General features: G+C 43.7%; 1 protein-coding gene across 4 annotated transcripts in view; it reads right to left on the minus strand.

Annotated features, from left to right (window-relative positions):
- Positions 1-25,932, minus strand: part of LOC141086092 (sodium/hydrogen exchanger 9B2-like) — a 149,978-nt gene that overhangs the window by 90,437 nt on the left and 33,609 nt on the right. For all 4 annotated transcript variants that reach the window (XM_073571786.1, XM_073571788.1, XM_073571787.1 and 1 more), the window contains 3 exons: positions 16,213-16,390; positions 15,944-16,114; positions 4,027-4,169 (listed from right to left, as the gene is read on the minus strand). In XM_073571786.1, the coding sequence (XP_073427887.1) occupies positions 4,027-4,169; positions 15,944-16,114; positions 16,213-16,390 (492 nt within the window). The remainder of the gene's footprint in view (positions 1-4,026; positions 4,170-15,943; positions 16,115-16,212; positions 16,391-25,932) is intronic.

The raw sequence follows: 25,932 nt of genomic DNA on the forward strand, positions 1-25,932 counted from the left end.
TTAGCACACACACGCAGTGTTCACTACTGAACATTGAAGGGCATGCAATGAAAGATTAAGTCATGAAACCAGTGCCAGAGTCAGGATGTACTTTGTGGGCGGAGTTTGTACGGCCCCCGAAGGATGGTATAAATATCCAAATGGCCCTTGGCAGAAAAAAAGATTCCCCACCCCTGGCGTAAACCCTGCAAAAAGAAAACACTTCTATTGTGTGCAGACAGGAAGTGTTTGGAAACATTAGACAAATGTCTGGTAGTACTATGCAAGATATCATATAAATGCTCCCGAAACCTCTCTCTCAATTTACGAATAGTGGATCCTACATATTTTAATTTGCACGGAGTGCATTCAATAATGTATATAACATAATTAGAATTACAATTGAGAAAATCCCAGATTTTGTATGATTTATTATTCGTTGCATTATAAAAATTGAGAGTTTTACTAGAATATGGACAAGTTTTACAAGAATGGTGTCCGCATTTGTGGTAACCTATTGTCGATAGCCAATTATTAGTGCAAGAATTTTCTGCGAATCCAAAAAACTAGGAGATAAAAAATTCCCCAGAGTGGGCGCTTTCCTAGAAACAATTTTAACACCTTCTCCCAACAAGTTGTCAATAATACTGTCACTTCTTAGTATATGTAAATTTTGTTGATTTATATTCAAAATAGATCGAAAATAAGAACTATAAGTTAATACCAACGTAGGACAATCAAAAGTATTAATTTTTTGTGAACGATTATGCAAATTGATAAGAAATTCTCTGGATTTATTTTTTGTAATTTTAATTGCACGGTCTATAGTCCAGGCAGGGTAACCACAGTATTATTGACAACTTGTTGGGAGAAGGTGTTAAAATTGTTTCTAGGAAAGCGCCCACTCTGGGGAATTTTTTATCTCCTAGTTTTTTGGATTCGCAGAAAATTCTTGCACTAATAATTGGTTATCGACAATAGGTTACCACAAATGCCGACACCCTTCTTGTAAAACTTGTCCATATTCTAGTAAAACTCTCAATTTTTATAATGCAACGAATAATAAATCATACAAAATCTGGGATTTTCTCAATTGTAATTCTAATTATGTTATACACATTATTGAATGCACTCAGTGCAAATTAAAATATGTAGGATCCACTATTCGCAAATTGAGAGAGAGGTTTGCAGGAGCATTTATATGATACTAGATTAAGGCCCGATGCTATCGCATCGAGAGGATAGTGACACACCTCTTGCCATGTTAACCCTCAATACACACACACCTCCTCAACACACACTCCTCTCACCTTTCACCATCTCCACTCACATCCACTCACTCTTTCACTCCACATACGACCCTTTCTCTCACTCCGTCTCTCATACTCACACTGTCATCGTCGCTGCTCCATGATCCCCGACATTTTCTTCCGCCGGCGCCATCCTGGATCCCGACGTTGTCCACGCCGGCGACATGTTCTTGAGGCCATGCCATCTTGAGTATTCTGAAATCCTGCGAGTGGACATTAGTGGAGATAGTGAAAGGTGAGAGGAGTGTGTGTTGAGGAGTGGTGTGTTGAGGGTTAACATGGCAAGAGGTGTGCTGTGACGTCACCAGTTACAACTGGACGGAAGTTGTTACAACCCGGAAGCTGCTTAGCGCATTTATTATAGTAGATTAAGGCCCGATGCTATCGCATCGAGAGGATAGTGACACACCTCTTGCCATGTTAACCCTCAATACACACACACCTCAACACACCACACCGCCTCAACACACACTCCTCTCACCTTTCACCACCTCCACTCACGTCCATTCACTCTTTCACTCCACATACGACCCTCTCACTCCGTCTCTCATACCCACACCGTCATCGTCGCTGCTCCACGATCCCCGACATCTTCTTCCGCCGGCGCCATCCTGGATCCCGACATTGTCCACGCCGGCGACATGTTCTTGCGGCCATGCCATCTTGAGTATTCTGAAATCCTGCGAGTGGACATTAGTGGCTCACCATTGTTATTTTGAAACACGACTGCTACTTCACTGACAGTGGGATTATTGTAGCGTCGAGGGTCTTGAGTACGGTCTTGTTTAATAGCCATAGTGATGTTTGGCATGACAGTTCCGTTTTGTAGAGATTTAATTTTTTCTTGTTCTTCCACATCACGTAACATTTGATAAGCTTCCACAAAAGGATTAATAGTTTGGATTTGAAGGGCAATAATGTTCATCAATGTAGGATGACATTTTTGATTTTCTTTACATCGTAAGCGTTGTTCGTTTGCGGTAGTGGTATCGAGAATGTAAAGTTGGGCAAATGCGCGTTGCTGGTCATCTGAGGGATGTAGTGTTCCAGTTCTATGATAGATCTGGCCATGTATGCGGAAACAGTATGGGCCATATCCAGGAGGTGGTGAAATATTTGCACCCATGGAGGCAAAAGCAAAGGAACTGTTAATACTTCGAATATTATCCATGAAATTTTTGCTAAATTCACTTTGCCCTTTCAGCAAACGTGTAAAGACATCAGGATATTGTAGTATGGGTACATGGACTTTACCCTTCTGACAGGAGAGCGTAAAGTTGTTATCAGAAGGTATCTCTGCTACAAAATGCAAAGCTTCGCAATGCTCACATACATGGGTCATGTCACCACAGCTGTGTTCGGTAATACTATTTTCATCATTAGTGAAAATGTGAGGTTGTAGTAGAAGTGCATGTCCAACCGATGGGGTGCGCCTAGTTTTGAGACCATCGTATATTTGTCTTGGTTGCACTTTCTGCGGGCTAACTGCAGCTTGTATGTGAAGAAACTGTGCGTTGGTATTGACTAATGGTGGTATTGATAGGGCAGAAACAGATTGCTTATTAGTTATGTCAGTGAACGGCATATAGGATTAAGTGTGGTAGTAACTTGTTCCACATGCTGATGTGGAAGCATCCTGTTGTGAGTCTAATAATAATGATGAGGAAGAGGCCGTCTGATGTCGGCGGTGATGGCGTGTAGAGGCTTCTTCAGCCAATGTAATAGATTTAGAGTTAGGGGATTCGTGTGTGAGACGACGGCGTTTATAAGCCTTAATCTTCTCAAGGCGATGGTGTTTTTCCTCAGGAGTCTCATTAGCACGGCGTTGTTTTTGTCGTACTGCTAAAGCTGCTTTCCTTTCACTGGCATTGGCATACTTTTTGTTATGACTCATGTTGGCACAGGTAAAGGAGTCTATTTGGCAGTTATCTGGCAGTGAAGAAGGCGTCCTGGAGTATTGTAGAGTAAACAGATACTAATTGACCCTGTAATTGCCCAGCAGTAGTTATGAAGTGGTAGTGGCAAATTGGCCCTGTAATTAGACACCGGCAGAGGAGCAAGGCAGCAGTAGTTATGGCGGTAGTTGAAAATTACGACTGGAGAAGTGCGGCCGGTTGGTAATAAAGAGAGGCAAGGTAGTCAAGACTGATGGAGTGGAATTACCAGCAGGGCACATAGCAGATGTCCAGACATGCTACAAGTACCTCGGAATCCCACAGGGATAGGGTAACCATGATGAGGAGGCAATGAAAGAAGCAACATCCAAATACCATCAAAGTGTAAGACAGGTCCTGAAGAGCCAGCTCAAATGGGAAGAAAAAAATTTGCGCCATCAATACATATGCCCTGCCAGTTATCAGATACCCTGATGGAATTGTGGGCTGGCCAAAAGAAGAGATGGAAGCCGCTGCATGGGATGTACCATCGACAGATAATGGAGAATCTGACATGGAGAAGCTGACATGGAGAAATCCTACCAATGGCTCAAGAAAGCTAGACTCCGAGACAGCACAGACGCACTAATCATAGCAGCACAAGAGCAAGCACTAATTAACCAAGTTACCATGATGGGCTAATAAACAGAAGCTCTTAATCACTGAGAATGGTGTGCTGCCCCCGATTTTTTGGGACATAAGTGAATAATTTCTGTTTAAACAATATGAATTATGGAGATATGCAGTATAGGTCTAAAGAAATGAGTAGTATTTTGTACACAGGATGGTGCTGTAACGCTTACCTTTGGGTCCAGTCCAAGCCCAGCACGTGCCAATATGATCGCTAAAGAAATATTTCTCAAAGCAGCAGACCACTTATAACTGATTTGCACTTGATCTGTGATGAATGGAATATTTCGTATAAGGAAGCCAGCAAGTAACATACCTATGAAGAAAAACAACCTGTATTACAACATTTTAAGAATGGGCGATTCATCATTTTCGCACTTTTGTTTTTTTCCTCCCTTTCTTCCAAGAGTAATAACTTATTTACTTTTATGTTGTAATAGCTGTATGGGGTTTATTTTTTGCAGGATTAGTTGTAGTTTTGAATGTCACCATCCATTTTACCATACAATGTGCTGGACGGGGTCGGGGGGTGGGATTTCAAACGTGATAAAATGGTGAAATAAAAATGCAATTCTGCCACGGACTTTTGTGTTTTGTTTTTAAGCTGTCCATTGCACCACAAAATGACCTGGAAGTAAGATTCTCCAGGTAAGTTATATTACAACAGTACCAATCACCTGGCACTAGAGGAGGAAATTAAAGGGGAAAAAAAAAAAAAAAAAAGGTCCTCATTGAGGTTCCAGGACAAACCGAAAAAGAGGGGTATTTACATTCCCCTATTTTAGTTAAGAAAATAGTTGTGATCTTCAGGACCATAATAAACCTGAAGAAACTAATCATATTCTTAACAATCAGATCGTTTAAAATGGAGACTAAACGATCATCCATAAAACTTCTATTTCCAGATTGCTATATGGCAGTCATGTATTTAAAGGATGCAAATTATCATGTTCCAGTTCATGTGGAACACCAGAGATTCCCAAGGGTAGCTCTCAGCACAAAGGGACAGATCAAGCATTTTCAGTTTTGGGCCTTTCACTTCTGCTTGTCGATGGCCCCTCGGATTTTTGCTAAAATTGTAGCCGAGATGACAGTTCACCTTTGGAAGAAAGATTCACTGGCGATACCTTACCTCGACAATTTCTTGATTGTTGGCAGATCCGTCGAGCACTGTGGGATTCCGATTTCAAAAATCAGAGATACCTTGACACATTTAAGTTGGCTATTCAATCAAGAAAGTAGAGAGAGTATAGATTTTTGTTGGTCTTCTACTAGACACACTAAGAGTTATCTCCCAGAGGTGAAGGAGGTTTGGGCGTCTTGCCAGGTGTTGAAATTAATAAACAATCCGATCATACCTCTGAGGAAGGCAATGCCTTTGTTAAGAACACACTCGTGTTAAAATGGGATATCCTGTTAAACAAGTATTCATTGAAAGGTCAGTTAAATAAAAAAGTAGTTAGTTTTACAACAACCATCTCAGTCTCTCTTCTGGTAGTTACAGGCAGAAAACCTGTCTAGAGGATTTTCCTTCATGAATCAGATTTCTCGGGTCATTACAATAGATACAAGCCCTCAAGGATGGGGTGCACATCTGGGGATCTCCTGGTCCAGGACCAATGAATGAAGAAAAATCTGATTTCTCCACCCTAAATAAGCTCTTACCAGTAAGAAAGTCATTAAGAGAGTTACTTCCGTCCATACAAGGTCAACATGTGAGAATCCTGTAAGACAACAGGGTAACTGTCACCTACATAAACTATCAAGGGGCAACAAAGTCCAGATCGCTAATGAGTGTGTCCAATCAGATCTATGGGATTGTGGAGTGCCACCTCTCATCCCTAACAGCTCTTCACATAAAGGGGGAATAAAATTGCTGGGTGGACTATCAAAAGTCGCGTCCATCTGAAGCAGAAGAAATGGACTTTGAATCAATGTTTGGTCAGAATGTGGACCTATGGGAGCTCTCTTACATAGATCATGTTGCAGACAGGCAGAATAGCAAGTCAAGAAGATCTTGTTCAAAAATTGTGAATGCAGTCTAGCCTATGCTCCCCCCCCCCCTATTGTGTTGATTTCATCAGTTCTGAAAAAGATCAGGGAAGACCGAACAAGGGTAATCCTCAGCGATATTTTGGCCAGAGAGGTGTGGGTTTTCATGGATGAGGACGACGTACATTGCCAAGACACGAGTAATGGCGGAGATTCAAGACCTGCTGTCTCAGGATCCAATTCTACATCCTCAAGTGTCCAACTGGCATTGGACAGCATGGCATATTAAAAAGAACCTACAAGAAGATAGAGCGTTTTTGTCAAATTTGATCTTGACATTACTGCAGAATAGTAAAACGTATCAACAAGAATCTATAGCAGGACTTGTCGAAAATTTCTGATTAACTCATTGGCAGATATAAAAGGATGGAACACCGGTCAAAGTCATTTTGAAATTCCTCCGGAATGGATTAGGACAAAGTCTGCTCAAATATACTGTTAGGGTACGTTTCCGCATGGTTCTTTTGCTTATCTTTCATGAGTGTTGTCGTGGGTTCTGGAAAATCCTATCTCTTGTAAGAAATTCCATCTTTTTCTTTGAAATAAGTGGCAAGACCATTAGAGCTGAAATTGATAAACTTCGACGCTGACCCCAAAGATAATGTACTCGCTCTTCTACCTGAAAATACCTTGATAAAAAATACAGATCAATCCATGGAATATGAAGCTATGAGAAGAATGGCTTTTAGTCTCACCCAGTTTTACTCAACTCTTTATGCAGATTTATTGTATATGTGAAATTGTGCATGAATTTGAACATATGTTTTAGGCTTCATTTGGACGCACTTGTATTATTCATGCTTTTCACGAATACAACACATACCCATTATAAGTAATGGGGCTGTTCACATATCAGTGTTTTTTTCACGAATTATACAGGTGCTTCTCACAAAATTAGATCATCGTCAAAAAGTTAATTTATGTCAGTTCTTCAATACAAAGAGTGAAACTCATTATTTAGAGACATTACAAACAGAGTGATCTATTTCAAGTGTCTATTTCTGTTAATGCTGATGATTATGGCTTACAGCCAACGAAAACCCAAAAGTCATTATCTCAGTAAATTAGAATACTTTATAACACCAGCTTTAAAAAGGATTTTAAAATCCGAAAGGTTGGCCTACTGAAATGTTCAGTAAATGCACTTAATACTTGGTCGGAGCTCCTTTTGCATCAAATAATGCATCAATGCGGCATGGCAAGGAGAAGATCAGCCTGTGGCACTGCTGAGATGTTATGGAAGCCCAGGTTGCTTTGATAGCAGCCTTCAGCTTGTCTGCATTGTTGAGTTTGGTGTCTCTCATCTTCCTCCTGACAATACCCCATAGATTCTCTATGGGGTAAATATGCGGTTAAGGTCAGTCGAGTTTGCTGGACAATTAAGCACAGTGATACTGTTGTTTTTAAACCAGGTACCGGTACTTTTGTCAGTGTGGACAGGTGCCAAGTCCTGCTGGAGAATTAAATTTCCATCTCCAATAAGCTTGTTGGCAAAGAGAAGCATGAAGTGCTCTAAAATTTCCTGGTAGACAACTGCACTGACTTTGGTCTTGATAAAACACAGTGGACCTACACCAGCAAATAACATGGCTCCCTAAACCATCACTGATTGTGGAAACTTCACACTAGACCTCAAACAGCTTGGATTGTGTGCCTCTCCACTCTTCCTCCAGAATCTGGGACTTCGATTTCCAAATGAAATGCAAAATTTACTTTCATCTGAAAACAACACCTTGGACCACTGAGCAACAGTCCAGTTCTTTTTCTCCTTGGCCCAGCTAAGATGCTTTTGGCATTGTCTATTGGTCACGAGTGGCTTGACACAAGGAATACGACACTTGTAGCCAATGTCCTGGATACGTCTGTGTGTGGTGGCTCTTGAAGCAATGACTCCATTAGCAATGAATTGCCCCAAAATTTTGGAATGGCCTTTCCTTAATCCTTTCAAGGCTGCAGCTATTCCGGTTGCTTGTGCTCCTTTTCCTACCACACTTTTTCCTTCCATCCAATTTTCCATTAATATACTTAGATACAGCACTCTGTGAACAGCCAGCTTCTTTAGCAATGACCTTTTGTGGCTTACCCTCCTTGTGGAGTGTATCAATGACTGCCTTCTGGACATCTGTCTAGTCAGCAGTCTTCCCCATGATTGTGGAGCCTACTTAGACTAAGGGACCTTTTTAAATGTTTAGGAAACTTTTGCAGGTGTTTTTTCATTAATAATTCTAATTTACTGAGATAATAACTTTTGGTTTTCATTGGCTGTAAGCCATAATCATCAATATTAACAGAAATAAACACTTGAAATAGATCACTGTTTGTAATAACTCAATATAAGATATGAGTTTCCCTTTTTGCATTGAACTGAAATATATTAACTTTTTGATGATATTCTAATTTAGTGAGAAGCACCTGTATGTCTGCTCAAAGCTCATTTTTTCCAGGAAATGTGCCAATACAAGTCTATTGCTCTAGGATAGGGGAAGCTTTGCAATTTATTTATCCTTCTGTGAAAAAACACAGGTGACACCCTAATGGTAAAAATGGACAGATGAACCAAACACTGATAACAACATTGGTACCATTTTTATCATGGAAGTGTGAATGAGGCTTTACATAGATTCTCAAGTATTAGGAATGTGTTCTTAGTTAAAGTGTAACTGCATTTTCATAAAACTGTTGACAATGAGACTGTCCAAGTGCCAAGTTCCCCACCATTAACCCCTTCATAACCAAGCCTATTTTGACCTTAATGACCTGGCCATTTTTTTGCAATTCTGACCAGTGTCCCTTTATGAGGTAATAACTCAGGAACGCTTCAACGGATACTAGCGATTCTGAGAACGTTTCTTCGTGACATATTGGGCTTCATGTTAGTGGTAAATTTAGGTCGATAATTTTTGCATTTATTTGTGCAAAAAACAGAAATTTGGCGAAAATTTTGAAAATTTCACCATTTTCAAATTTTGAATTTTTATTCTGTTAAAACAGAGTTATGTGACACAAAATAGTTAATAAATAACATTTCCCACATGTCTACTTTCCATCAGTACAATTTTGGAAACATTTTTTTTTGTTAGGAAGTTATAAGGGTTAAAAGTTGACCAGCGATTTCTCATTTTTACAACAAAATTTACAATACCATTTTTTTTTTTTTTTTTTTTTTTTTAGGGACCACCTCACATTTGAAGTCACTTTGAGGGGTCTATATGGCAAAAAATACCCAAAAGTGACACCATTCTAAAAACTGCACCCCTCAAGCTACTCAAAACCACATTCAAGAAGTTTATTAACCCTTCAGGTGCTTCACAGGAACTAAAGCAATGAGGAAGGAAAAAATGGACATTTTAGTTTTTCCAACAAAAATTTTCTTTTAGCATCAATTTTTTTCATTTTCACATGGGTAACAGGATAAAATGGATCCTAGAATTTGTTGGGCAATTTCTCCTGAGTACACCGATACCTCATATGTGGTCATAAACCACTGTTTGGACGCACGGTAGGATCCGGAAGGGAAGGAGCGCCATTTGACTTTTTGAACGGAAAATTAGCTCCAATCATTAGCGGACACCATGTCGCGTTCAGAGAGACCCTGTGTGCCTAAACATTGGGGCTCCCCCACAAGTGACCCCATTTTGGAAACTAGTCCCCCCAAGGAACTTATCTAGATGTGTGGCGAGCACTTTGAACCCCCAAGTGCTTCACAGAAGTTTATAACGCAGAGCAGTGAAAATAAAAAATCATTTTTTTCCTCAAAAAATTATTTTTAGCCCACAATTTCTATTTTCACAAGGATAACGGCATAAATTGGACCCCAAAAGTTGTTGTCCAGTTTGTCCCGAGTACGCTGGTACCCCATATGTGGGGGGGGGCCCACAGTTTGGGCACACGTCGGGGCTCGGAAGGGAAGTAGTGACGTTTTGAAATGCCGACTTGAAGGAATGGTCTGCGGGCGTCATGTTACGTTTGCAGAGCCCCTGATGTTCATAAACAGTGGAAACCCCCCACAAGTGACCCCATTTTGGAAACTAGACCACGCAAGGAACTTATCTAGATGTGTGGTGAGCACTTTAAACCCCCAGGTGCTTCACTGAAGTTTATAACGTGGAGCCGTGAAAATAAAAAATCATTTTTTTCCGCAAAAATAATTTTTTTAGCCCCCAATTTTTTATTTTCCCAAGAGTAAAAGGAGAAATTAGACCCCCAAACTTGTTGTGCAATTTTTCCTGAGTACGCTGATACCCCAAATGTGGGGGTAAACCACTGTTTGGGCACACGTCGGGGCTCAGAATGGAGGGCGCACTGTTTGACTTTTTGAACGCAAAATTGGCTGGAATAAATGGTGGCGCCATGTCGCGTTTGGAGACCCCGTGATGTGCCTAAACAGTGGAAACCCCTCAATTGTAACTCCAAACCTAACCCCAACACACCCCTTGTCAAGCTTGCGCCTTGGCTGATTGACGCAAGCCGGGGGTTTGTGGCCCCACTGAGCCACAAACCAGACTACCCTGGAAGGGGCGTGACTACGACAGCTACTTTGGTCTTCACTGGAGCCTCTGATGGTGAGGTCAAGCTTGTGCGGCAGATAGCTGTCAGGTGCCACTCCAGGGTGGTGTCTGGCTGTGGATGCTGATCTCACTCGGGGACAAGTCACTTGGATAGATAGAAGCTACAGACAGGCAGGCAGGTAGACATGACAGGCACGGCTGAGACACTGGGCAAGCAGAAGTGGCTTCGAGACACTAGGCAAGCAGGCGTGGCTCGGAGACACAGGGCAAGCAGACACGGCTTGGAGACACAGGGCAGGGAGGTGTGGTGTGCAAAGGAACAGGTAGGGTCCTGTTCACACAGCAGGAGCGGGTACTGACTGGAAGGAATGGAATATGGAGGAACAGGTAGGGTCCTGTTCAAATAGGAGGTGCAGGTACGGGTACGGAAAGGAGAGTGGAATATGAGCATGAGTGCGGAGTAGGCGGAGCCGCAAGAGTGCGGAGTAGGCGGAGCCGCAAGAGTGCGGAGTAGGCGGAGCCGCAAGAGTGCGGAGTAGGCGGAGCCGCAAGAGTGCGGAGTAGGCGGAGCCGCAAGAGTGCGGAGTAGGCGGAGCCGCAAGAGTGCGGAGTAGGCGGAGCCGCAAGAGTGCGGAGTAGGCGGAGCCGCAAGAGTGCGGAGTAGGCGGAGCCGCAAGAGTGCGGAGTAGGCGGAGCCGCAAGAGTGCGGAGTAGGCGGAGCCGCAAGAGTGCGGAGTAGGCGGAGCCGCAAGAGTGCGGAGTAGGCGGAGCCGCAAGAGTGCGGAGTAGGCGGAGCCGCAAGAGTGCGGAGTAGGCGGAGCCGCAAGAGTGCGGAGTAGGCGGAGCCGCAAGAGTGCGGAGTAGGCGGAGCCGCAAGAGTGCGGAGTAGGCGGAGCCGCAAGAGTGCGGAGTAGGCGGAGCCGCAAGAGTGCGGAGCAGGCGGAGCCGCAAGAGTGCGGAGCCGGCGGAGCCGCAAGAGTGCGGAGCCGCAAGAGTGCGGAGCCGCAAGAGTGCGGAGCCGCAAGAGTGCGGAGCAGGCGGAGCCGCAAGAGTGCGGAGCCGGCGGAGCCGCAAGAGTGCGGAGCCGCAAGAGTGCGGAGCCGCAAGAGTGCGGAGCCGCAAGAGTGCGGAGTAGGCGGAGCCGCAAGAGTGCGGAGTAGGCGGAGCCGCAAGAGTGCGGAGTAGGCGGAGCCGCAAGAGTGCGGAGTAGGCGGAGCCGCAAGAGTGCGGAGTAGGCGGAGCCGCAAGAGTGCGGAGTAGGCGGAGCCGCAAGAGTGCGGAGAGAAGCTGCAGAAAGAGGTTCTGCAGCGACAGCAGGAGCGGAGCAAAAACTGAACCACAAGGTCTGCGGAGAGAAGCTGCAGCAAGAAGCTCTGCAGCAGCAGAGAAGACAGAGCTGCAAGGCTGCCGAGGCACAGACAGAGCTGCAAGGCTGCCGAGGCACAGACAGAGCTGCAAGGCTGCCGAGGCACAGACAGAGCTGCAAGGCTGCCGAGGCACAGACAGAGCTGCAAGGCTGCCGAGGCACAGACAGAGCTGCAAGGATGCAGAGGCACAGACAGAGCTGCAAGGATGCAGAGGCACAGACTGGGAGGACACAAGGAAAGACAAAGCAGGGAAGGAAGCCAAAGACAAGGAGGCAGGGGTAGGACAGAGTTCAGACAAGGTACAGGGACAAAGACTCAAGGACCAGGATATTCAGCCTTCTGGCAGGCGGACAGGGAAGTACCAGACAAGGTACACAGACAAAGCTAGGACAAGACAGGGACCAGGATATAGCCTCCTGGCGGGCAACCAGAGTGTGGAAGACAAAGCTAGGAGTAAAGCCTCTCAGAGAAGGCAAGACATAGGACAGGGCCTGGCTACTTCAGCAGCAAGGAGCTAACTGAGTTTGAGACATTGCACAGGCAAGGGTTAGTTGGTGTGGCGGAACTAAATAGTCAAGGGCTCATCGTGATTGGTCAGGGACAGATTACAAAGGTGCACCTCGACTGCATAAGAACCAGAGAGTTCTGGCGCCGCCCCCCTATACACACATAGCTTGGAAGCATACAGGAGAGCAGAGGCACGGAGCGCAGGGCTAGCAACAGACAGAATTCACAGCATGGCTTGAAGCAGTAAGTAAGTTGGTGTGCGGGGGATGGGAGGCTATGCAGTGATGCCAGCAGGGTTGTTACACCCCTAACCCTAATTCATAACCCTAACCAAAACCCTAACCCCAACACACCCCTAACCCTAATCCCAACTCTAACCCTAACCACAAGCCTAACCCTAATCCCAACCTCAACCCACCCCTAACATTAACTCTAAGTCCAACCCTAACCCTAATTCCAACTCTGACCCTAATTCTAACCCTAATGGAAAAATAGAAATATTTTCTTTATTTTATTATTTGTGCCTACCTATGGGGGTGATAAAGGATGGGTTTATTTACTATTTTTATTTTATTTTGATCACTATGAGATTTTATCACAGTGATCAAAATGAATGAATGAATAAATGAATGAATGAATCTGCAGCACGACGGGCGCCATTTCCCAAGATGGCGGCGCCCATGATCTGGGACGGTGGGACACTGGGAAGGCCAGAGGGACATAGGAGGTACCGGGGGGAGGGGAGCAGATGTTAACGGCGGCGGCAGATTGCCGTGTCCGATCGGCCCCATCAGTCATGGGGGAGGAGGGGGGGTCGGATCTCGGTCTCCAGCCATCGCAGATGCTATTGCAGCATCGGCCATAGCTGGATTGTAATATTTCACCAAATTTCATTGGTGAAATATTACAATCGCTCTGATTGGCTGTTAAAAGCGAAACAGCCAATCAGAGCGATCATAGCCCTAGGGGGGCTAAGCCACCCCCCCTGGGGTGAAGCACAAAGGGTCCTGTGCCTGCGGGTCGGGTGACCTTTGAGTGACCCTGGTCACCCGACCCGCAGGAACGCGATCCCCCCGTGACACAGCATATGCATCACAGGTCGGATTGTCACCAACTTTCATGACACATACCTTGTGTCAAAGGTCGGGAAGTAGACACAAAGTAGAGGGTCAAATGCACCCAGCTGAACATTGCACACCTCAGAGACAAAACAGAAGATCAATAGAAAGCCTGTGAGCCCGTCTTCAGTATAGAGTAAAGCAACACTTGGCTGAACGCATTTGCTCTTTCATTTCAGCAGTCAGTGGGGGTCTCAGCACTCAAACCACCATCAATTTAACTCCTTAGCGACAGAGCCAGTTTGCAGCTTAAAGACCAGGCCAATTTTTACAATTCTGACCACTGTCACTTTATGAGGTTATAACTCTGGAACGCTTTAATGGATCCCGCTGATTCTGAGACTGTTTTTTTCGTGACATATTGTACTTCATGTTAGTGGTAAAATGTCTTCGATAAGTCTTGTGTTTATTTATGAAAAAAACGGAAATATGGCGAAAATTTTGAACATTTTGCAATTTTAAAACTTTAAATTTTTATGCCCTTATATCAGAGAGATGTGTCACACAAATTTCTTAATAAATAACATTTCCCACATGTCTACTTTACATCAGCACGATTTTGGAAGCAAAATTTTTTTTAGTTAGGAAGTTATAAGGGTTAAAAGTTGACCAGCTATTTCTCATTTTTACAACAAAATTTACAAAACCATTTTTTTTTTTAGGGACCACATCATATTTAAAGTCATTTTGAGGGGTGTACATGACAGAAAATACCCCAAAGTGGCACCATTCTAAAAACTAGACCCCTCAAGGTGCTCAAAACCACATTCAAGAAGTTTATTAACCCTTTACGTGCTTCACAGGAACTAAAGCAATGTGGAAGGAAAAAATTAACATTTAACTTTTTTTGCAAAAAATTTACTTCAGAATCAATTTTTTTTATTTTCACAAGTGTTAAAAGAGAAAATCAACCACAAAATTTGTTGTACAATTTCAACTGAATACGCCGATACCCCATATGTGGGGGTAAACCACTTTTTCAGCACACGGCACAGCTCGCAAGTGATGGAGCGCCGTTTGACTTTTTCAACGCAGAATTGGCTGGAATTGAGATCGGATGCCATGTTGCGTTCGGAGAGCCCTTAATGTGCCTAAACAGTGGAAACCGCCAACAAGTGACCCCATTTTCGAAACTAGACCCCTTGAGGAACTTATCTAGATGTGTGGTGAGCACTTTGAACCTTCAAGTGCTTCACAGAAGTTTATAACGTAGAGCCGAGAAAATAAAAAACATTTTTTTTCCCACAAAAATGATCTTTTCGCCCCCAAATTTTTATTTTTACAAGGGTAACAGGAGAAATCATACCCCCACAGTTGTTGTGCGATTTGTCCTGATTACGCTGATACCCCATATGTGGGGGGAACCACTGTTTGGGCGCATAGGAGAACTTGGAAGGGAAGGAGTGCCATTTTGGAATGCAGACTTTGATGGAATGGTCTGCGGGCGTCATATTGCGTTTGCAGAGCCCCTGATGGGCTTAAACAGTGGAAACCCCCCACAAGTGACCCCATTTTGGAAATTAGACTCCCAAGGAGCTTATCTAGATGTGTGGTGAGCACTTTGAACCTCCAAGCGCTTCACAGAAGTTTATAAACACAGAGACGTGAAAATAGTCTTTTTTATTTCCACAAAAGTGATTTTTTAGACCCCAATATAGACCCCCAAAGTTGGTAAATAGTGGAAACCCCTCAATTCTTGCTCCAACCCTAACCCCAACACACCCCTAACCCTAATCCCAACCCTAACCCTAATCCTAGTTCGCCCTAACCCTAACCCTAGCCCTAATGGAGAACTGAAAAAAAAAAAAAATATTTTCTTTATTTCGTTATGTTGGCCTAACTAAGGGGGTGATAAAAGGGGGTGTTATGTACTATTTTTTTTATTTTGATCACTATGATAAGTTTATCATAGTGATCAAAATGAATGAATGGAATCTGCCAGCCGGAGTCGGCAGATTCCCTGCGGGCGCACTGTGCATGCGCCCGCCATTTTCTTCCGGATCCAAGATGGCGGCGCCCACCGGAGGACGCGGGACCACCGGGAGGGGACCCTGGACCACAGAGAGGTACCGGGGGGGGGGGAATCGGGGACCCTAGTTCTCTCTCCTCTGATGTGCGATCACATCAGAGGAAAGAGAAATTTAATGCAAAATCGCGGGTTTTTTTTTTTTTTTTGCGGTCGCCGTTATAGGGTTAATAACGGCGATCGCAAAAGCGGGGTCAGTAAAAACCGACCGATTCATGTTCTCTGGGGTCTCGGCTACTCCCAGCTGCCGAGACAACGGAGAAAATCTGACACTGGGGGGCGCTATTCACTTTCTCCACAGCGCCGTGAATTAGCGGCGCTGTGGTTTAACTAATTACCACCGTTAAAAGGCGTATCGGCGATCGCTAAGGGGTTAAACCTTCTGACAGGTCTTCTGACCAGTCAACAATGGTTGTTTATTTACACATGTATATCCATATAACAAATTGGAAAATCATTAAAAAAATATGCTGTATATATTATAGAAGGATAAGTGGTCAACTTGTACATACCAAGCAGCGGAGGCAATGGAGGTAGATTTCTTATCTTAACAAGACCGACAAGTTTGCCCCCAATAAAAGCAGCAAGAAGTAGAGCTAGAATTCCAAACAGATTTCCACCAGGTAAACACTCGGGACCAGTTATTGACCATATGACAGCCCAGACTAGTACGATCATAGTTACTGCAAACAGAAAATATAAGTACAGTCTCAATCATCAGTCACAAAACTGGAAAATGTACAATAAGATATAATATTGAATGTTACTTATATCTGTGTACCATTGGTAACAATAAGGGGAAGAAGCCCTTGAGGAGGACAAGCACAAAACTTCTTTATTCTCAGACATGCTTTGGTTGTAGAATCCTGATGGGGGGGAAGGATTTCACTGTTTATCAGTGCACTTTGTTCATTAGGAGGTGCCCCATCAGTTGTCTTTGTTGTATCCAGCTTCTCACCCTAGAGAGGAACAGAAACCACATTATATAATGTAGGAACCCGCTCTGAACTAGGAGTTTATGCTCCACCATCACCAGCATGATCATTTAGTCTATATCTGAGGCTGTGTGCCCATGTTGCGTTTCCGCGGCGCTTTTAGATGCGCGTTTCTGCCGCGGAAACGCTTAAGAAAAGCATCCCATGTTATCATAATTGAATCCGCACATGTTGTGCTAATGGTGCGTTTTTTTCCGCTGCGGAAACGCTTAGCGGAAAAAAATGCACCATGTTCACTTAGGCTGTGTGCCCACGTAGCGTTTTTTAAGCATTTCTGCAGCGCTATTAGACAAGTGATTCTGCTGCAGAAACGCTTAAGAAAAGCATCCAATTGATTTTTTAGTGAAAAACGCACATGTTGTGCCAATGGTGCGTTTTTAACCGCTGCGGAAACGCTTAGCGGTTAAAAACGCAGCATGTTCAATAATTTTGCGAAATCCCATGTGATTCCGCATACCATCAATTATATGGGCAAAAACGCTTAGGAAAACGCATGCAAGAACGCTTGACAAACGCTTACAAAGGCGCGTCAAAAAACGCATGCGTTTTCCCGGGAGCAGGGCGTGCGATTCTGCTCAGGTTTATTCTGCTTCAGAATCGCTACGTGGGCACATAGCCTAATTTTGCGGAAATGCGTGCGTTTCCGCATACAGTTGTATTGCAAAAACGCATAGGAAAACGCATGCTAAAACGCTTAACAAAAGTGTCAAGAACGCTTACAAAAGCGCGTCATAAAACGCATGCGGTTTCCCGGGAAGAGGGTGTGCGTTTCTGCTCAGGAATATTCTGCTTCAAAAAAGCAACGTGGGCACATAGCCTAAAAAGCAATTCTGACTTCCATTGGCTAACATATTATTTATAGTCATGACTGAGCTCTGATAAGGGAACTGTGCTAAATACAGTCATATGTTAAAGTTTGGGCACCCCTATTAATGTTAACCTTTTTTCTTTATAACAATTTTGGTTTTTGCAACAGCTATTTCAGTTTCATATATCTAATAACTGATGGACTCAGTTATATTTCTGGATTCAAATGAGGTTTATTGTACTAACAGAAAATGTGCAATCTGCATTTAAACAAAATTTGACCGATGCAAAAGTATGGGCACCCTTATCATTTTCTTGATTTGAACACTCCTAACTACTTTTTACTGACTTCCTGAAGCACTAAATTGGTTTTGTAACCTCATTGAGCTTTGAACTTCATAGCCAGGTGTATCCAATCATGAGAAAAGGTATTTAAGGTGGCCACTTGCAAGTAGTTCTCCTATTTGATTCTCCTATGAAGAGTGGCATCATGGGCTCCTCAAAACAACTCTCAAATGATCTGAAAACAAAGATTATTCAACATAGCTTTTCAGGGGAAGGATACAAAAAGTTGTCTCAGAGATTTAACCTGTCAGTTTCCACTGTGAGGAACATAGTAAGGAAATGGAAGAACACAGGTACAGTTCTTGTTAAGCCCAGAAGTGGCAGGCCAAGAAAAATATCAGAAAGGCAGAGAAGAAGAATGGTGAGAACAGTCAAGGACAATCCACAGACCACCTCCAAAGACCTGCAGCATCATCTTGCTGCAGATGTGTCACTGTGCATCGGTCAACAATACAGCGCACTTTGCACAAGGAGAAGCTGCATGGGAGAGTGATGTGAAAGAAGCCGTTTCTGCAAGCACGCCACAAACAGAGTCGCCTGAGGTATGCAAAAGCACATTTGGAAAAGCCAGTTACATTTTGGAAGAAGGTCTTGTGGACTGATGAAACAAAGATTGAGTTGTTTGGTCATACAAAAAGGCGTTATGCATGGAGGCTAAAAAACACAGCATTCCAAGAAAAACACTTGCTACCCACAGTAAAATTTGGTGGAGGTTCCATCATGCTTTGGGGCTGTGTGGCCAATGCCGGCACCGGGAATCTTGTTAAAGTTGAGGGTCGCATGGATTCAACTCAGTATCAGCAGATTCTTGACAATAATGTGCAAGAATCAGTGACGAAGTTGAAGTTACGCAGGGGATGGATATTTCAGCAAGACAATGATCCAAAACACCGCTCCAAATCTACTCAGGCATTCATGCAGATGAACAATTACAATGCTCTGGAATGGCCATCCCAGTCCCCAGACCTGAATATCATTGAACATCTGGGGGATGATTTGAAGCGGGCTGTCCATGCTCGGCGACCATCAAACTTAACTGAACTGGAATTGTTTTGTAAACAGGAATGGTCACAAATACCTTCATCCAGGATCCAGGAACTCATTAATAGCTACAGGAAGCGACTAGAGGCTGTTATTTTTTCAAAAGGAGGATCTACGAAGTATTAATGTCACTTTTATGTTGAGGTGCCCATACTTTTGCACCGGTCAAATTTTGTTTAAATGCAGATTGCACATTTTCTGTTAGTACAATAAACCTCATTTGAATCCAGAAATATAACTGAGTCCATCAGTTATTAGATATATGAAACTGAAATAGCTGTTGCAAAAACCAAAATTGTTATAAAGAAAAAAAAAAAAGGTTAACATTAATAGGGGTGCCCAAACTTTAACATATGACTGTATTTAAACAAATTTTACTAATGATAAGCAATATAGTTAAAATTATGGCTATTATAAAATATTTACATAAAAAAACCCACAAAAACAAACAAAAAAAAAACCCATCATATAATGGGGCATGGCACAGAGAGGACGAACACAAGGGGAGCTCCCTTCAGACCGTGTTCCTAGGGAAATAAATAAGCAATTTACAGCCTCCCGCATACCCTCCATTATGGGAAAGAAAGTTGAGATCACAGGTTAATCTGAGGGCCTCACCTCTGTCAGCATGTTTGGTATGCAGTGTTTCTTATCAGAGGGCTCCTCTTCCAGAGCAGATGCCAGGGCGACCTCAGCATGGAACAAGAAGCAGTCTTAACCCTCATCATGCCAGACAGCTCACGTCCGTAAGTAATGCATTAACTTCTCTCTCAATGTCGGCCTCACAAGAAAACAGCTCCTCGAGTCTCACTGTACTCTCACCAAAGCCCACATACAAAGCAGCGCTTGCTTTACAGGGGAATTTACCCCCCCAGCCACAGAGGATTCCGACATGGGGAATGCGATCATTGATTTGAAACACTGCGTTGAGTTTATCGCTACTAAACAAGACATGGAGCAATATATACACAGAGGCTGGAGAACGCATACAAAACGGAAATACATTCCCTCACTTCTAGCTTGTCACAGCACAGAGATTAGAGGAGGATGTCATACGAGTTGTGGGCCATCTGGGGCGGTCCGGTGCCTCCCATCTTCTAGCGATGACGTCCTCTTCTTTGCTTCCCGTTGCGGCTCTTGCGCAGGCGCACTGCTCTGCCCTTGTCGAGGGCAGAGCAGAGTACTGCAGTGTGCAGGCGCCGGGATAGGTCAGAGAGGTCCGGCGCCTGCCCACTGCAGTACCCTGCCCTCAACAGGGCAGAGCAGTGTGCCTGCGCCGAAGCCACGACAGGAAGCAAAGAGGACGTCATCGCTAGAAGATGGGAGGCGCCGGACCGCGACACCCATCGGACCCGGACCGCCCCTGGGTGAGTATAATATAACTCGTTTTTCTTCTCTTTCAGGTTACATCGGGGGCTTATCTACAGCATTACAGAATGCTGTAGATAAACCCCTGATGGCGGTGGCCGCAGCTTATATATGAAAAAATAGGTGACAGATTCCCTTTAATGTGCAAACCACCTTGTGGTGTCTGTAAAGACAACCTCCAATTAGGAACTTGCATGGGGATCGTGGAGCCCCAAATGCTAACATTTTGCATCACCACACAAAGATTTCTGTTGTATTTACATGCACTGAGTTGAGGCCATTAAACGAGCGCGATTGACAATATTGAGGTCATTCAATGCTTGTTCCATAGATTCTTTACACCAGCTGAGGAAGAGTGATGGAGACAGATAGTCCTCGAAACACTATAAAGAAGGTTCCATAGTGTACATATAGTGTAATGCACTCCCCATGGTTCTTGATAAGAGTATACTGCAGTCCCCCCCACAGAGTATAATGCATCCCTCTCAGGGTATAATGTAGCACCCTCAGCCTCCTCATACAGTATAATGCAGCCCCCTCATACAGTATGATGCAGCAAGTACACGTTGGACAGTTCTGTGGAGAACAGGCCATTTATCTTCTTGGCCTCAGCTTCTCTAGTGTATCTCCCTAGTCTTGCAGCGAGCGCTGTAAGCCTTTGTTTAACAGTCTAGTGCTTCAGTTGGGGGTCAGGCCTTTGTACTTGTCAAGCTTGGTCTTATTCATGATCTTTACACCCATCCTTCATTTCTGTTAGTTGGCCGACTTCCCTTCGTGTCACCTTGATCTTTGTCTCCAGTTCTTTTCCAAGGGGGGTACTCTTGTTCTTGCTGGTTGTGTAGCCAAGCATTTCCATGATTGCTGAGGCATCTTCTAGCACACTGTCTTGTGGTGTTTTTTGTTGAGCCTTGGCAGTCGATCTCTGATATTGATGGTATTTAGTTTATCTAAGGTCTTCTGTTTAAGATCAGCTGCAATGTTCTCCGGCTGAATGGCCGGAAGCACTTGTTAAATACTGCTGTCAGCATTTGACTAGTTAATAGCGCAGGCGGATCGCGATTCCGCCCGCAGCTATTGCGGGCACATGTTAGCTGTTTTGAAATGTCCCGGCTTTGAGGTGGGCACACCGCCAGAGCCCACATCAAAGAGGGGATACTGCCATCGGAAGTTCTATACTGTCCGATGGCAGTAAGGGGTTAAGCATATGGCATGATGTTAAAGTGCTTCTTAAAAGATTTGCCAAAAGTTTAAAAAAATAAATAAAATACTAAAAAGGCAGAGAATGTGGAAACTTTAACTAATTTGATGAATCCTCCTCCTCTGCTTCAATGCCACACCTTCGGCACCCTTATCTAACTTTCTGACTTTTCCTGTGGCGATGACATGCCAACAAACTGTAAAATGCACACCCCATAGTACTCCACATAATATAATGTGCCCCACAGTTCTCCATATAGTATAATACACTTCCTATAGTCCTCCATATATTAAAATACACTGCTCAGTCCTCCATATAGTATAATACACTCCTCATAGTCCTCCATAAATTAAAATACACTGCTCAGTCCTCCATATAGTATAATACACTCCTCATTCCTCCATATAGTATAATACACTACTCAGGCCTCCATATAGTATAATACACTCCTCAGGCCTCCATATAGTATAATGTAGAATGTAAGTCCGCAAGGACAGGGTACTATCCCCTTTGTACCTGTCTGTCATTGTAAATTTGTTTATCTATAACTTTGTATGTAACCCCCCTTCTCATGTACAGCACCATGGAATTAATGGCTCTATATTATTATTATTATTATTATTAATACACTCCTCAGCCCTCCATATAGTATAATACACTCCTCATAGTGCTCCATATACTATAATGCACCTCCATAGTCATCCATGTAGTACAATTCACTTCCCATAGTATACCGCACCCCATAGTTCCTCATATAATGTATTCCCATAGTCCTCGATACAGTATAATGCAGCCACCCCATAGAGTATAATGCAGCCCCACCATACAATATAATGTAACCCCCAATAGATTATAATGCAGCCCCTCCATAGAACATATGGTAGCCCCCTCAGAGTATAATGCAGCCTCCATTGAATAAAATGCAGCTCCTCCATAGAACATATGGTAGCCCCCTCAAAGTATAATGCAGCCTCCATTGAATATAATGCAGCCCCCTCATATAATATAATGTAGTCCCTCCATAGAATACAATGTAACCCTCCTCATATGGTATAATGCAGCCCCCCATAGAGTATAATGTAGCCCCCCATAGAATATAATGCATCCCCCCATAGAATACAATGTAGCCCCCTCAGAGTATGATGCAATCACCCCTCACAGAATAAAATATAATACAGCCCCCATAGAATATAACACAGCCCACCTCCGCATAGAATATAATGTAGCCCCATCAAAGAGTATGATGCAATCCTCCCTCATAGAATATAATGTAGCCCCCTCCCCCCCCCCCAAGAATGTCCCCACAGTCCAGTACTCATGCACTGATATATTTAATTTAAAAAAAAAACAAAAAAAAACAGTCCTCACCTCTCCTCGTGCCCCACGCTGCTCCCGGCTCAGCTCTGGTCAGCAGTTGCACAGCCCTGCACACAGTGGGTGCACGATGACGTGTCAGACAGAGGGGAATGATGGGACGCTGTCTCCTCCATCATTGCTTTGAATTGCACCGGCGTCATAGACGCCGGTATAGTTGAATGCTGAACGGGAAGGGGGGGGGGGGTCGGCACTGGCGGCAAGCGGGCCCCCCTGACTCGCGGGCCCCATAGCAGCTGCGTGATGTGCCGCTATTAGCGGCACACCACTGGCTGGGAGCCCCTCGGCAGCTCCCTGGTCTGCCTGACACTAACGCCAGCCCTGCCTCCCCGCTCAACAATGGCTAACCCTATAATCACCCTGTTACTCCCTATCTATCAAGAAACAATGTCTGGTCATACCACAGGACTAAATCCACCAAGATATCCATGTCCAACCGGATAGTGGATACCATGTGTAAAAGGTACAAGCGGTGGTTAGGAGGGGTGGAGGGCAGAAGGGAAAGGGTTTATTAAAGGCGCTCAGGGGTGAAAGTGACAAAATTCTGATAAAGGACCCCTGTCCTAAAACAATCATACAAATATTTCACCTGAATACCATTCAATAGATGACCAATAGGCAGATCACTGCCAAAAGAATTATAAATATAATTTCACTAAACAGTAAGATAGATAAATCACTCCAGGGATTACCAGTAGGCTTTAATCCAGTGTAACTTGCCCTCAGACATCCCTACTAAATTGTCCCTACCTTGCTGCGGCGGTTGGCAGTGCCCTAACTTGTACGCAATGTGGCACCCCCGCTCAATGGTGGCTCACCCTCGCTTCTCCTATATACTCTCCCTCCAACTGTCTGTTTTGATCAAAAGAGGGGAGTGAGGGAAACGTCAGAAGAGGGTGAGAGAGACAAAGGCATGGCGCTTTATGAAGAGAATACGGGTGAAAAGTGCTAAAGTGCATATGACAATCAATAAGAAAGCTCAATAATCATTCAGCTTGTCCTTGGCATTGCACTGTGCCCTATAGAGCCAAGTGTACCCAAGAAGATGTAATACCTTATGCGTGAGTGATAATGTGTGCAAACTGTAAAGCGCTGCGGAATATGTTAGCGCTATATAAAAATAAAGATGATGATAAAGATGAGCAATATAATACCAGTAAATTTTAAACATGCTTTTTGAGGCACCTGATATTGCGGTATTTAGCCTTAATGTTAATTACCACGTTGCACCTGCAATTTTGCCATATACCTTTAAAAGGTTATTGGGGTGATTCATACAAACTCAGATCAATAAGGCACCACCTATTGCACTATTCCCAGAAAACACTACATCACAAACTTGAGTGTGTAAATTAAAAAAAAACCTTAACGACCAAGGGTATTTTTTGTTTTGCATTTTCATTTTTCCCTCCCTTTCTTTCCAGAGCCATAACTTTTTAATTTTTCCGTCAATATGGCCACGTGAGGGCTTGTTTTTTGCGGGATGAGTCGTACTTTTGAATGACACCATTGGGTTTACCATGTCATGTACTACAAAATGGGAAAAAAATTGCAAGTGCGGTGAAACTGCAAAAAAAGTGCAATTCCACACGTTTTTTTGTTTGGCTTTTTTTACTAGGTTCACTAAATGCTAAATCTAACCTGCCATTATGATTCTCCAGGTCATTACGTGTTCATAGACACCAAACATGTCTAGGTTCTTTTTTATCTAAGTGGTGAAAAAAATTGCAAACTTTAAAAAAAAAATAAAAAAAAAAAAAATTGTGCCATCTTCTGAGACCCGTAACATCTCCTGTGATCTGGGGTTGGATGTAGGCTTATTTTTTGCGCACCGAGCTGATGTTTTTAAAGATGCCACTTTTGTGCAGATGCTTTCTTTTGATCGCCCGTTATTGCATTTTAATGCAATGTCACAGCGACCAAAAAAAAAAAAAAAGATAATTCTGGATTTTGATTTTTTTTTTATTACTACGCCGTTTAGCGATCAGGTTAATCCTTTCTTTTATTGATAGATCGGGCAATTCTGAACGCGGCGATACCTAATATGTATGATTTTTTTAATTGTTTTATTTAGAATGGGGTGAAAGGGGGATGATTTAAACTTTTATTTTTTTTTCATATTTTTTAAAAAACTTTTTTTTTTTTTTTAATTTAGGCATGCTTCAATAGCCTCCATGGGAGGCTAGAAGCATCCCATACTTGATTGGCTCTGCTACTTTTAGGCGATGAGCAGATTGCCTATATGTAGGAGTTTCCTACTCCACACTGATGAGGGGCAAATACCCCGAAACAGCTGTCTGTGGATGGATACCATGTTTTGGCATAGGTGGTTTCCTTCATTGGAGACTGCCCTTCCCGTGGTAAGACCTGGCTAGTCATTGCTTGCGTTGAGAAACATGTGATGGTGTCTCCGCGGCTTCTGTTTTGCATATTTTGCATATTTCCCATAAGGGATGGGGGCAGTGCTCTAGAATCACTGCGTTGAGAAACACGTGATGGTGTCTCCGCAGTGTTGGATGTTGATCTCCATGAGGTCAATCATCATCATTTTACACAGTCTTCTACTAGGCATTGCTCCTACTAGCCAGTTTCCTACTCCACACTGATGAGGGGCAAATACCCCGAAACAGCTGTCTGTGGATGGATACCATGTTTTGGCATAGGTGGTTTCCTTAATTGGAGACTGCCCTTCCCGTGGTTGTTCCTTCCCGGGGAAAGACCTGGCTAGTCATTGCTTGCATTGCGAAACATGTGATGGTGTCTCCACGACTTCTGTTTTGCATATATGTAGGAGACCTCTGGTTGTAATGCCAATGCATCGCTGACCCCCGATAGCGTTTGACAGCGGCGTTTAACTAGTTAATAGGCGCAGGTGGATCGCGATTCCACCTGCGCCTATTGAGGGCACATGTCAGCTGTTCAAAACAGCTGACATGTCCCGGCTTTGATACGGGCTCACAGCCGGGGCCCTCAAAGCGGGGGAGACATCCAATAACGGGCTATGCCAGTCATTGGACGTTAAAGGGTTAAAGATGTTGCAACAGCCTCGATGCGTTTCCCTCCCATGGTAAGAGTTCATAAGGAGGCAAAAGGAACCATCAAGACATCAGAGAAGACAGCCTGTTTGTACGTCCTCCTCCTCTGCTTCAATGCCACACCTTCAGCACCCTTATCTAAATTTTTGACTTTTCCTGTTGCGATAACATGCCAACCAAGTGTACTTGTGTCAGCCAACCACTTATCTCAGTGAGATCATGCCACACCTAGTAGTATCAACAGTTTTTACTTTTTTTTTTTTTTTAAATTGTGTAAAGGTCCTTGAATAACATCATATATTATATATAGACATAGCAGTTTACAGTGTAAAAGCAAT

The sequence above is a fragment of the Dendrobates tinctorius genome, unplaced genomic scaffold (assembly GCF_039654945.1).
Source record: "Dendrobates tinctorius isolate UK_male_01 unplaced genomic scaffold, ASM3965494v1 ptg000030l, whole genome shotgun sequence".
NCBI lineage: Eukaryota > Metazoa > Chordata > Amphibia > Anura > Dendrobatidae > Dendrobates > Dendrobates tinctorius.